This window comes from Chinchilla lanigera, unplaced genomic scaffold, assembly GCF_000276665.1.
Source record: "Chinchilla lanigera isolate Chin_1 unplaced genomic scaffold, ChiLan1.0 scaffold00154, whole genome shotgun sequence".
Lineage (NCBI taxonomy): Eukaryota > Metazoa > Chordata > Mammalia > Rodentia > Chinchillidae > Chinchilla > Chinchilla lanigera.
Genome location: NW_004955555.1, coordinates 1331600 through 1344680, shown reverse-complemented (window position 1 = coordinate 1344680; position 13081 = coordinate 1331600). Strand labels below are relative to the sequence as shown.

The following is a 13081-nucleotide window of genomic DNA, read 5'->3' as shown; positions in this document are numbered from 1 at the left end:
GTGTTGGTCCAGTGTGTGTTTGGGGTGTGTATGTGTGCGCACGCACACGTGTATGTGTGTGATCAGCACGGTGCCCCAGGCCTTTTATCCCACTGTCCCCTGGGCTCCTCCTTGGCTCCTCAGGATCTCTCTCTGTCATATCACCTGAGCCCTTGCGCAAAGAGGACTTCAGTTGCAATCATACTGGGCTTCCTGGGTGTCTGGGGCTAGGCCAAGGGCCTCAAGTACATGGACTCAGGAATGATGCATCTAGGATCTTAGAAAAGCAGAACCTTAACAGTAATTACCGCCAGGCATGGTGGCACATGCCTGTAATCCCAGCACTTGGGAGGCTGAGACAGGAGGATCGCCATGAGTTTGAGGCCATCCTTGACTACATAATGAGTTCAAGGCCACCCTGAACAACACAGTGAGACCCTGTCTCAAAAAAAAAAAAAAAAAAAGTAATTACAGGGCCGAGGATATAGCTCAGTGGCACAGCACCTGCCTGGCAAGTGCAAGGTCCTGAATTTGATTCCCAGTCCCCCTGCCCAAAAAAACCCAGTAATTAGGGCTGCCATTTTCCTGGCATTACACAGTACCGTACTTTATTTGCATGTGATCATTGGTTTTTAGACTAACGCTGTGAGGTAGGGACTGGGATCCATTATTGCATTTAACAAATGTCTTTGAGTACCTGCTGTGCGCTGAGTATTGGGACTGTACCAGTGAATAAAATAATAGCCTCATCCTCACAAAGCTGGCATGGGGCAGGGCAGGGCAGGGCTTCTGGTGGAGACAGACAGTAAACAAACAAGCAGCACATGGCGAATGGTAGTAAATGCTGTCAAGAAAATACAGTAGAATCCAGGTAGGGTGTCACGTGGGAAGCTGAGACAGGAGGATCACAAGTTCCAGCCCATCCTCGGCAGCTTAGTAACTTAGCCAGACCCTGCCTAAAAATAAAAGAAGTGCTTTTAAAAAGGGCTGAGGATATAGCTCAGCGTGAAGGCCCTGGGTTCAAGAAGGCAGTAGACTTTTACGAAGGAAAGCAGGCATGGAAAAGAAGGCAGGAACCTGGGTGGGTGTGTGTGTGTGTGTGAGAGAGAGAGAGAGAGAGAGAGACTTGTCCCTTCTGTGCCTTCAAGAACAGGACCTGAATTACCGTAATGGCATCATGAACTCCGCACATGGGGCAGACCAGGCCTGGGCTGAGTGCTTTATATGGACAATGGCATGGGGCCCTAATGAGGTGGGGCCGGTTATTCACATACCTCTTCATTCAGCAGCGATTTATTCAGTCCCCCCGAGGTGGCCAGCACTGTCCTGGCAGCTGGGAATGCAGCGGTGAACACTGCATTCCTGCTTTTGTAGAGGTTATAATGGGGAGACAATAAGCAGGTATTTAAGCAAGACATACAAAATGCGTGGCAGGTTAGAAGGCAGGCAGTGCCGTGGAGAGGGAGGAAAGGGTTTGGGAGGCTGCAATTTTCAACACAGGTCAGGCCACTGAGAAGGTGACATCGAAGCAGGACCTGGGCTGCGGAAGGAGTGGCTGTGTGGCTGCTTGGGGACACTGAGTGCAAATGTCCGTGTGCACAAGGGGCTCACGCGGGCAGGAGCTGTGGAAGGCACAGGGCGGGCTGGTGAGAGGTGAGCAGGTAGGAGTAGGCCCAGGTTGTTTGGGCCATTCCTCCCGCTTTGGCTTTCTCTCCATCCAGAGAAGTGTGCGCGCTGTTTTCGGGACCATTTTACCACGGCTACAAAGGCACAGAGTTGAGTTACCTCCTGGTAGTCACACAGCCAGTAAGAAAGAGTCCAGGTTGGAGCCCAGAGAACTGGATACAAAGCACACACTCTTACCACTAAGCCACAGAGCGGAAGTAGCCGTGTGGTTCCCCACAGCCACCACCTGATTTTTACAAGGTGTCTCTGGTCTGCACGGAGCTACTGGGGTTTTTAAGATCACATAGATTACCAGCATTGAAGAATGTGTACTTTCACATAAAAATGGAGGTGTTCTGGCTTCCCTTAAAAAATTGTGAGGTCCATATTGCTGAACCCATGATCCCATAAAAGCAGTAATCTGTCAGAACTGAGTAGGAGCTACTTCCTATGGATGGGGCATTCACTCAGGTTCCCCACACCCCACTCTTTTGATGCTAAAGAACATTTGCAGTTTTGACACCTGTAAAGGGTCTTAGGCCAAAATGTCTTTCAAAGGCCACACTTGCCATCCCACAGTTACAGAACCTGACATTTATCTACTCTTTGAAATGGAACTTCCACCAGACATGGTGGCACATGTGCATAATCCCAGCACTGGGGAGGCTGAGACAGAAGGGTTGTTGGGAGTTTGAGACCAGCCTGTGCTACAAAGGGAGCTCAAGGCCAGCCTGAACTGCACAGTGAGACTCTGTCTCAAAAAGATTAAAAAAATAAAATGGAACTTCCATAACAACTATAGCTGAGCATTACAGAATCATAATTGTCAGAGATGTGCATCTCATGAAAACAAGACAGTGTATTAGTCTGTTTGTGCTGCTATAACAAAACCTCTGAGATTGGGTACGTCATAACCAATAGAGATGTATTTCTCACAGTTCTAGAGACTGGGAATTCCAAGATCAAGATGCCATCAGATTCAGCATCTGGTGAGGGCTGCTCTGTGCTTCCACGATGGTGACTTCCTGCTGTATCCATCCTCAGTAGAAGAGATGGAAAGGCAAAAGACCTAGCTAGTTTCCCTCGAGCCCTGTTACAAGGATATTTAATTCCACTCAGAAGGGCAGAGTCCTCATGACTCAGTCGCTTCCTGAAAGCTCTTACTACTGTCACATCAAGTCTTAGGTTTCCAGCCTAGGAGCACTGAGGGGACATACTCAAACCACAGCACGTGGGTAAGTGTGATCGCAGGTTTTTTGTTTCCAAGGGCAGTAATGCTATCCTCTCTTCTGCCACAAGATAGGGATTCCTAAGTGCAGATGGGGAGAACTGCTCTCCCATCATCGGAGAATCCCAAGGATCACAAGACACTAGGACTCGGAACTCCTGGTCTCCTGCCAGCTGGGTGTCCGTACCCTGACTGGGTACCAACTAAGCCAGCTGGCCAGGCCAAGAAACTGGGTACAGGGAGCGGGCTATGCAGGTGGTGTAGAAGGCTTGAAATGCAAAGTTGGGCAAGCGAAGTAGCCCAAAAATCAGTGTGTGCAAGAATCCACAGCTACTGTAGGACTAACTGGGACATAGCAGACCCAGGAGGAACTTGGAGACAGGCTATGTGCCTTAGTACAGGAACCAGTGACAAGATGCCACGTGGTTGGTGCTTAAACCTCAGGAGCATGGTGCCTGCTGTGCAGAGGGTACAGAAAGGTGCTGGAGTCCCAGCTGCTGGAGGCAGGGGGGTACCTCAGCCCCCTCCTCCCACGCCACCCCAAGCAAGGTGAGTGCCTGGCCTCCTCCTTCCATTCTGTACCATTCAAGTACAGGACTTTAGGAGGTCTTCTCAAGGGAGTCTGGGAAACAGTTTGCACAAAGAGCCCTGTGGAAGCCTGGGCCTCTGGCTGAGAGACGCTACATGACAACAGGCACGGTCAGTGAGAGCACGATATCCTAGGCGTGGGCGTGCAGTGGTGAGGGTCTGAGCTTGCATCCCGGTGTCAGGAGATAATCACATCAACTAAAGTGGTGGTGCCAGGTGCTGAAGATGCTGTGAAGACAGTAAGAGGTAGAAAGGCCCTCGGGCTGAGTAGGCTGAGGGGAGTCCTCTTAGCAAATGGAGATCTGAATGATAAGGTAGCCTTGCAAAGTTCTGGAGTAAAGAATGTTCCAGAGGAAACAGCAAACACCAGGGCCGAGGCAGAAGCCACTGAAGAAAACTGCGTAAGGATAGTAAAAAAAGACAGCAGAGAGGGAATTGATTGGCTCAGGGGCTGGGGCAGGGGCGCAGTCATCCCTGGGTTTTGCAGGCTGGGATAAGGGCTTTGGATGTTACTGATGGAGAGTCAAGAGGGAGGACTGACACAGCCTGATTTCCAGAGTGGTGTAGCAGACTGAAGGAGGCAGGAGTGCTAACAGGACAGCAACTAAGGAGTAGGGCTCCAGCAGGGTGAGCCCAAGTCGGACCCAAGCACTTAGTATATTCATTAACAGGATGGCAGTTGAGCAGGCCAGGGGCTGTTGGGGTCACACTGATCCACTTTCAATGTGAGATTCCCATTTGTCATCCTGGCGGCTGTACCCCGCTTTTGGGGTTTGGGCTGGAGATAAAGATTTGAGATGTGGAGAGCAGCCAGGTATGACGATGCACACTCGTAACCCCAGCACTTTAGAAGGCTGAGGCAGGAGTATCCCAAGGCCAAGCCTAGCCTGGGCAACTTAGCAAGATCCTGTCTCAAAACAAAAACAGGAAGCTGGGCGTGGTGGCACACGCCTGTAATCCCAGCACTCGGGAGGCTGACGCAGGAGGATTGTTACGAGTTCGAGACCAGCCTGGGCTACAAAGTGAGCTCAAGGCCAGCCTGAACTGCATAGTTCCTGTCTCAAAAAGACAAAAACAAAAAACAAAAACAAAAACAGGGCTGAGGGTGTAGCTCAGGATGGAAACCCTTGGTTCAATCCCCAGTACTAAAGAAAAAAAAATTGGAAGCCACCAGCAACGCTAATTCTTAGGAATCTGAGCCGTGTAGAGAGAACGGGCAGCCTCTGGTGTACTTAGGCCAGCCTTTACGAGCGTGTGGGATTAGATTCTTATGTTTGGAATTGGGGGAGACACCGTACGGGTGGTGTGGAAACATCTGGGTCAGAAACTTCTGGGCTTTCACCAGGTACCAAAGGAAGTATTTGGCTTTGGTGAAGTTGGTATAAAGTGATGCCCAATTAACTTCAAAGTTATTTCCCCTATAAGTTACTCCTAAATCACACACAGACACACAGACACATAGACACACACACATCTCCACTAGAGGTAGTGTTTCTCAGGATGGGAATCCTTGCTTCCAGATTCAGAGGAGGTCTGAGGGGAGAGGGAGGCTAGCACGAGTCTTCAGTTAGACTGAGGGTTGGCCCAATGGCTTTGTAGGACGTGATGTCTCTGTTGTAACTACTCAGATCTGCTGTCTGATATAAAAGCAGCTGCAGACAAAAAAATACATGAATGCACCCATGTGTTCCAATTAAAATTTAGTTTAGACTCCTGCCTTACACTGTAAGTTCTGAGTCACGTGACAGAGACCCAAAATAATGGTGGCTTAAATAAGAGAGGTTTATTTCTCTTAGGGAATGGTGTAGAAGTGGGCTGGTATGGAAGTGCTGTGTGAAGCCGACCAGAGACCCGGGATCTTGCTACCTTGTTGCTCTGCCATCCCCGGGTTGGTCTTGTCCTCGTGGCCCAAGGTGGCTGGATACCGCGCCCGCACTCCAGTTAGAAACGTAGAGGATTCTACCCAGGAAATCAGCCAGAGCTCAGTCATAAAGTGGCCATACCTAGCTGCAGGGAGTCTGGGAAATGCGGTCCTTTTACCTGCTACCATGTGCTTAACCGTATTGGGAGACAGCTGTCAGTTTTCATTACATCCACAACCGTGGGCTTAAAAAAAAACATTCTTTGATTCAAATAGAGCCTGTGAATATTTTATGCAGGACATGAGCCCTTGTGTCTAGGGGCACAGCAGGTAGCATCAGGGCATAAAACAGGCCTGGTGGGTCTCCTCTCCGGTCTGAGGGTGACACCTGCTGCTCTGCTCCAGCTTGTAGCTTCTGCTGCGCTGACCAGGTAAGCCCTGAGTCAGGCCCTTGGAGAGAGCTAAAAATAGGATCGTGATGGGAGATCTCCCAGGGTTGGCCAAACAAAACATGAACAGAAGGCATCTCTGTTTGATACCAAACTAGTTTCCCTACAGGGCCAGGCCAACTCCGCCCCGCCCTCCCTCCACCCCACACCCTTATGTTCTCTAGCGTTTCTCACTAAAACCCACAGCTCCCTGCTTATCCATTTGAATATGGATGCTTTGTTTTTAGCTTGCTTATGTCATCTCCTCTACATGGGTAGAAAACATTGTTGAGTAGGGAAGGCTGGCAGGGAGTGGGAGGAAGACAAGGATCCAAGCGGCAAACCCTATGTGACTCAGGGTCCATCCAGCGCTCCGTCTTGCTGTCCCATCCCATGGGCTCAGGTCTGGAACTCAGCCAGCAGCACCTGCCCTCCCTGCGCCCTGCTCAGGCACAGATCCAGGGCGGTTTGCTCCTGTGTAGCCCATGGCATCCGTCTGGGAAAAACTGCAGGTGATTATATAATCTGCAGCTGGTTATTTAACTGGGAATGAAGGAAACAAAAAATTTTCCCTCTTGTTCTCTTTCTGGCTTCTTTTCTAAAAAAAAAAGAGCTTGCAATTATTTGATTTCACTGTATCTCTAAAGGCCCTGTGTCCTCCAAAGACTGAAGCTCTAAATGAGAACCTTCTGGGTCCTGTCTATTGAGGGCTCTTTCCCTTCCCAGGGAGGGAAGTGAATCCCGCGAGGGCCCCCAGAAGGCCTGTGCCTCCTGTCACGTGTGGGTCCCGCAGCCCTCAGAACCCCCATCACTGCGGCGAGGGCTTCAGTTACACTCAGAGCTCTCCCCGAGCATGCCGGATGTAGTGCTGATGGAGCCCTGCCTCCTGAGCGAAGTCCTGCCCACACTCGGTGCAGGCAAACGGGCCAGCGGGGGCACAGGCCTTGTGCACCTGGCGGTGCCGCTTCAGAGAGGCCACATGCCCGAAGGCCTTGCCACAGTCAGGACAAGGGAAGGGAGCCTGGGCAGTGGGGGGTGCATCCGGCGGACAGGGCCTGGCGCCTGGGCCGTGGCTGCGCTGGTGGGCGATCAGGGCCTTGGAGGAGGGGTAGGAGCGGCCGCAGGTGAAGCAGATGAAGAGGGCCCCTTGCAGCTTCTGGGCCACAAAGTCTGCCGGGTGCTCCCGCTTCATGTGACGCTCCTGGAACTTGGAATCGGCGAAGGTGATGAGGCAGTGGGTGCACTCCGGGGCCCCTAGGTGGCCTGCGGGATGTGAGAAGAGGTCGGGGGAAGCCAGCAGTAGTCTCCAGGACCTCCCAAACCCCAGAAGCACGCCAACAATGGTCTGTGCTCTAGGCTTACAAGACTGCTAGTGCTGGATAATGCAAAAAACTTTATTGGGCCGAATTTATAGATGAGCAGAATGAGGCTCAAAGAGGTCAGGCAAATGGCTCACAGTCATGAGGCCTGGACATGAAAAGGTGAAGCCAGGACTGGAACCCAGAGAGTCTGGCCATCTGACAGAGCAGTTAGATGAGAATATGGCTGGGGACTGAACCCCAGGCTCCACCACTTCTAGGCAAGTATGACAGGATCCTCATCTGGAAAATGGGGTGATAACAGTACCTACTCCAAGGGTTGTTGGAAGGGATGAGTTAATTTATATAAGTGCACACAGCAGTGTTGTACAGTATCTGCAATTATTACTACCTAGACAGGAAAAGCAGTGGACCTCTGGAAGCAGACCTGACACAGCGAGGCCTTGGTGTTCTCTTGAACATAAACAGTTTAACAGAACATCAGTGACAGACAAAACTTGGACATGTCCAAGTTATACAAGTGACCAACCACCCCGCTACCTTGGCTAACAGGAGTGACTGGTGCTCCATCAATCACACTGAGCTACTTTTCTTCTCTCTTTTTCTTTTTGTCTTTTTGAGACAGGGTCTCACTATGCAGTTCAGGCTGGCCTTGACCTCACTTTGTAGCCCAGGCTGGTCTTGAACTCGCAATGATCCTCCTGCATCAGTGATCCCTAGTGCTGGGATTACAGGTCTGCATCACCAAGTCTCCTCCCTCCTTTACTAAAATAGCCAAAGTTGTCCCTGCCTCCTGGCAGCATCCATCCTAAGCAAAACCTCCTTTGTTTGAACCCCCATTCAAACTGCCACAGATGATTCCAAATCCTGTAAAGCCTTAATATTCTCTTCCTGAGACACCCGCAGTCCCCCCGTGGTCTGTGTCACAATGAGCAATAAGCTCAACTTGTTCAAGACAGTTGTGTTCCCAGTGGTCTCGCTGGAGGCACTGACACTTATAGTTTTTGTTAAAAATTCCAAACCTCGGGCCAGAGATATAGCTCAGCAGCACAAGTGCCTGCCTGGCAAGTGCAAGGTCCTGAGTTCCATTCCTGATACCAAAAAAAAAAGCCAGCCTAAACTACAAAACAGAACTTCATCTCAAAAAAATCAAAAAAAAAAACAAAAAAAAAAAAAAAAAATCCAAACCTCTCTTTACCTCATTCCCTCACCATAAAGTAAGTACCAATTACCCAGGGTCCATGGTTTAGGGGGACTAAGATAATGCATGTTAAAGTCATTCATAGTATGAGAATGAATGTATCTAGCCCATAATAAGCATTCAGTAGGAGCTGCTGCTATTGAAGTCAAAGAGGCTACTTTCATTCCCATCAAGCTGCCCCCTTTTCTGCAGCCAATTCCAGGGAAGCCCTGCGAGATGGATAGTGGCAGCCTCTTTTGACAGGGAAACCGAAGTCCAGGGAGAGTGAAAGTCTAGGGCACTGCTGGAACCAAAAATCTCCCTAGACACATCTCCAAGCCAAGCCTTTCCAGGAAGCCATCCTCCCCCTCTGAACTGCATCACATGAGCCTACGTGGCCAGAAGAGGGTGAATGCATCTGAGCATAAGGGCGAGGAGGGGCACTGCCCTTCCTAGCAGGGCAGCACCTTCCTAGGAGACAAGGCCCAGAAGGTCCGGACAGTGAAATGCTACAGAGGTCCCCTCGGGATCGCTCGTGTACCCACCCTCCTCTAGCCTGCAGTACTCACAGAGGTTGCCTCCTGAGCCGCTGGGACTCGTCTCCTTGGGCGAATCTTGCTGTTCCACGGTCTCTTCAGGATGCAGGTCCTCCATGGAGACAGGGAGCCTCTGCTCAAGGGAGGAACACGCATGAGAGAGGTGCTCATCGGTCACCAGCCTTAGTGGGCCGGCTAATCCCCTTGACTCTAACGGCACACTATGAACTCTCATGCCTCACCAGAGAAGCCTCAACCCGCCCAGCCGATCAGCCTCCCCGGGTTCGCGATTCCTCCAAGCCTAGGGTCTTCTCACCTGTGACCTATGACCTCCTCCCCCTAACTAACTCCCAGACAGCTTGTGACCCTTGAATCTTGACCCCGCCTTCATCCTACTCTCGCACGTGTAGCATGCCTCTTCCTGTGACCCTTGTTCCATCCAGAGCCCCGCGCGTCCCGCTACCCTCAGCACTGCCTCCAGCTCCGAGTTCCCGAAGCTTGTCGCCCAGGCCTCCGCTTTTCTCCGTACACCACGGGGCTGCCTCTCGCTGTGCCTGTCAGTCGCTCGCGACAGCGCCATCACAGCAAGGGAGTAGGAGAAAGGCCTCCCACGGTCTCCGCACCCTCTGACCTGACAAATCTCTCCAAGTTGAGGTCACAGATTCTGTCCGGTAGTAGCAAACTCACATGGGTCTGGTCCCCAGACTAACGAGCAAGGGACCTTCTCTGCCCTGGAGTGCATTGTGATGACGTCTCGAGTCAGCCTTGCCGTACAAACCTCATCCTACTGCGCAGGGGCGGGGGCGGGGGCTCGCGATGCGCAGGCGCCTTGGCCCCCTCATTGTTCTAAGCCAGCGGCTGCAGGAGTTGAAGAACGTGAGTGCCTTGAGGTTCCTGCACAGCGCGGGACACTGGGTCTCCCCAGTCGCGCTCCAAGACACACCTCCTCGTAGAGGGAGTGACGTCAGGTTAGAACCACCCGAACTCCTCCCTAAGAGTCCAAATTCCGTCGCTCTGGCGCCTTCGGCCTCCGCCGGCCGGGCCCCAAGGGCGGGGCTCCTCCTTGGCTGACTGATCACCAGCTGCGCTCCCAGGGTGTCCTTTCTGCTCGGTTGGTGATTTGTTTTATTTTCTGAGACAGCGTCTCTCTGTGCAGTTCAGGCTGGGCTTGAGTTCACTTTGTAACCCAGCGTGGCCTCGAACTTGCTAAGATGTTCCTGCCTCAGCCTCCCGAGTGCTTGGATTACAGGCGTGCGCCACCACGCCCGGCTTCGGTTGGTGATTTGGAAGCGGGGCAGGGGAAAGCCATCCCTGTGTCCCGGAGGGATGAAGGATTGGAAGCCAGATTTCTGAGTTGTTCAAGCAGAAAGAGGAACGCTTGCATCCCGAAAAAGGGTGGATAGGCGCCCCGGTCCTCCGGGGATAGGCGCTGGGTACTGGATTTCTGGGCCCTGCAGGGTAACACTCAGAAGCAGGGGACAGGATGGAGAACTGAAACCTTGGTCCGGAGTGGGGCGGCTGGGGAAGAAAAAAGCTGGGTGCTCTCTGATCATGTCTCCCCCACCCCTTATTTCCAGCAATGCCTCCGCCGAGGGGTGACGTGACAGCCTTGTTCCTGGGGCCTCCAGGCTCGGGGAAGTCCGCGCTCATCGCAGCGCTGTGTGACAGCGATGTGGAGACGGTAGAGATCCCCGAGGGACGGCCGGACGCCGGGATTCCCAGCCTGAGAGCGGCGGGCCCGGGCCTCTTCCTCGGGGAGTTGAGCTGCCCACCCGCAGCGCCTGGGCCCTGGGCTGCAGAGGCCAATGTGCTGGTACTGGTGCTACCCGGGCCCGAGGGAAACGAGGAGCCCTTGGCCCCAGAGCTGGGAGAGGCAGCGCGCGCCGCCTTGGCTCGAGGGACCCCGCTGTTGGCTGTGCGGAACCTCGGTCCCGGTGATTCACAGCATGAGACCCAGGCCCGCGATCAGACCGCGGCGCTGCTGGACAGCGCAGGGTTGGGGGCCGCGGCTCTCTTCCTGCTCCCCGCGGACTGCCGCCGCAGCGAGGGCTGCGAGGAGCTAGAGCGCCTCAGGGCGGCGCTGCGGAGCCAGGCGGAGGCGCTGCAGAGGTGAGCGATGCGGTTTCAGGCAGGGTGGGGAGGCCTGATCTCTTTAACCTAGACCCCACCCGCTAAAAGGCTCTTTGAAGTGCACAAGACCCTGCCCCCATTGAGGCTGGGTGACAGCTTTACTAGTTTTGGCTGTTTAGCCCTGCTCCTTTGCCTGGGTAGCCTGTTGGAGCAGATTTTGTGGTCAGGGAGGCTCCACCCCAAACCAGGGCTCTGTATTTGACAGTTTCCTATTCTTTAGGCTGATTGCAAGTCACGAGCTGCCCGGGACTCGCTTCCTGGGAGCCTTTTGGGGTCACAAGCCTGGCTCTCTAGCAAGAATTCTAGGAGAGGCCTGGACCTACCCTGCAGATACTGCCCACAGGAAAATTTGGAGGAGGACTTCACCTCTTCAGGAAAGTCTGTGGCCTAGAAAAGATTTCACACGAAGACACCTCAATTGCCCTAAAACCACACCCTCAGGGAGCCTTGCTATTTCTGGGTATCCTCCCACACTTCTTTGCTCCAATCCCCTTTCACTTCCTTGCCCACTTGCTGGCTACCCCCCAAATCCTTCACCCCACGACTGTTAGTTGCCTTTTTTTTGAAGTTTTGTTTTGTCTGAACAGGCTCTCACTATGTAGATTCATGCTGTCCTTAAACTCACTGTGTAGCCCAAGCTGGCCTTGAGCTCATGGCGATCCTCCTGCCTCAGCCTCCCAAGTGCTGGGATTACCATGGTGTGTGCTACCATGCCTGGCACCTTCCTCTTTTTTTTTTTTTTTTTTTAAGCTGTCTCATTTTATGGACATCGAAGTGAGGCTCAGAGAGGGTCAGCCTCCCTTACATGTTCACTCATCTTTTTTCCTTAGCTTCACTTGCCCCTTGTCACCTTAGCCACACTTCCTTGATAAGAACTAATAGATGAGACTTCTCCCCTCCTAGGCCTCCCCAATGGCCAGCCTTAGGAGAGCACACCCTTGGGGACCTTCTGAAGGTCCACGTCAAACAGTCATCAACATTCATTTAGCTCACAACACACTTGGTGTTCTAGCCTTGCTCTAAGCCTCACTCCTGGTGAGTTTTGTCCCCCCAAGGATCGTATCCCAAGTCTGCTGGGGTCCCCATCTTCGGCTCTGGTGGAAATCTCATCTCAGGTTAACCCACCTGGTCATTGAGGCCTGACTGCTACTTTAAGCCCCTCCCTTGGCTTCATTAACACCCCACCACCACCAGTTCCTGAGTCTGGCCCTTTTCCTCCTCCTGCGTCACCCTGAGATTTTTCAGAAAGCTCTGAAGCTAGATGTGGAGTGCATTACTGGGGTAATAACCCTTAATTCGGGCTGATCAAGCCCACAATCTCCCAAGCACGTGGACAACGAAGACTTAACTAAATGAGACAACTGAAATGATTATAGGGCTGAGGGTCTAACTCTTATAATATTTGAGATTCTCTGGGTTAAGACACAGACTTTCCTGGGTGGCCAGTATTTATTAGGTTTTTAACCAAAGGAAAGGAGGGGCCAAGGATGTAGCTCAATGGTGTAAGCGCCTGCCTGGCAAGCGCAAAGTCCAGAGTTTGATTCCTGGTACCGGGGAAAAAAAAAAAAATTTGCTCTCAACAAAGGAGGGGAATAGTGAAGAAAATGTAGGAATCTGGGCAGGACTTGGGGATTTCTTTAAGGATTATTCTAAGTAATACTTAAGTTTACTTAGGAGAACTATGTTGTCTCCAGGAAGGCCTTCACATTGAGAGTGAGATGCCTGCAGCTACAGCCTCCCTGTGTTTTTGTTTTTTTTGGTTTTTGGTACTGGGAATCAAACTGAGGACCTTCCGGAGGCACTTATGCCCTTATGCCACTGAGCTGTATCCCCGGCTATAGCCTCTCTTTAGATAACTGAGGTTGGAGCCAAAGTCCTCAGCTGTGGTCTGGTCTTGTCCTTTGAGGCCTCATGGCTTCACCCACCGCTGCAGGCCTCAGTAGACACCAGTGACTCACAAGTAAACGTGGAAAACCAATTGGTTAATGTAAGTCCTGCTCAGAGCTCCTTCACAGGTCTCCATCAGTGCACAATGCCAGCACTCAGAGCTGAGGCAGGAGGATCGCAAGCAGTCACATGGGCTACATATCAAGTTCAAGGCCGGCCTGGAACATGGCTTGAGATCCTGAATTAAAACCAACAGAAGGGGCTGGGGATTTAGCTCAGC

At 52.2% G+C, this 13081-nt stretch overlaps 2 protein-coding genes across 10 annotated transcripts in view; one reads left to right on the top strand and one right to left on the bottom strand.

The window, feature by feature from the left end:
• Nucleotides 1-5218: 5218 nt before the first annotated feature.
• Znf576 (zinc finger protein 576) lies at nt 5219-9651 on the bottom strand. 8 transcript variants are annotated; one of them, XM_005412450.2, is made up of 3 exons: nt 9416-9562; nt 8818-8917; nt 5219-7012 (listed from the first exon to the last, which is right to left on the bottom strand). In XM_005412450.2, exons 2-3 carry the CDS (start codon nt 8900-8902, stop codon nt 6585-6587), a joined length of 513 nt encoding a protein of 170 aa, XP_005412507.1. In that variant the 5' UTR covers nt 8903-8917; nt 9416-9562; the 3' UTR covers nt 5219-6584. The 8 variants fall into 8 exon arrangements, with proteins under 8 accessions (XP_005412507.1, XP_005412506.1, XP_005412503.2 ...); XM_005412449.2 differs by having other exon boundaries at nt 9472-9562; XM_005412446.2 differs by lacking the exon at nt 9416-9562 and adding an exon at nt 9248-9341.
• An 11-nt stretch (nt 9652-9662) lies between these two features.
• The window catches only part of Irgq (immunity-related GTPase family, Q), a gene marked incomplete in the record, with an annotated part of 6832 nt that continues 3413 nt past the window's right edge, over nt 9663-13081 (top strand). The window contains 2 exon segments of one of the 2 annotated variants that reach the window (XM_013508749.1): nt 9663-9752; nt 10362-10893. In XM_013508749.1, coding sequence (XP_013364203.1) covers nt 10364-10893 — 530 coding nt within the window. 2 annotated transcript variants of the gene reach the window in all.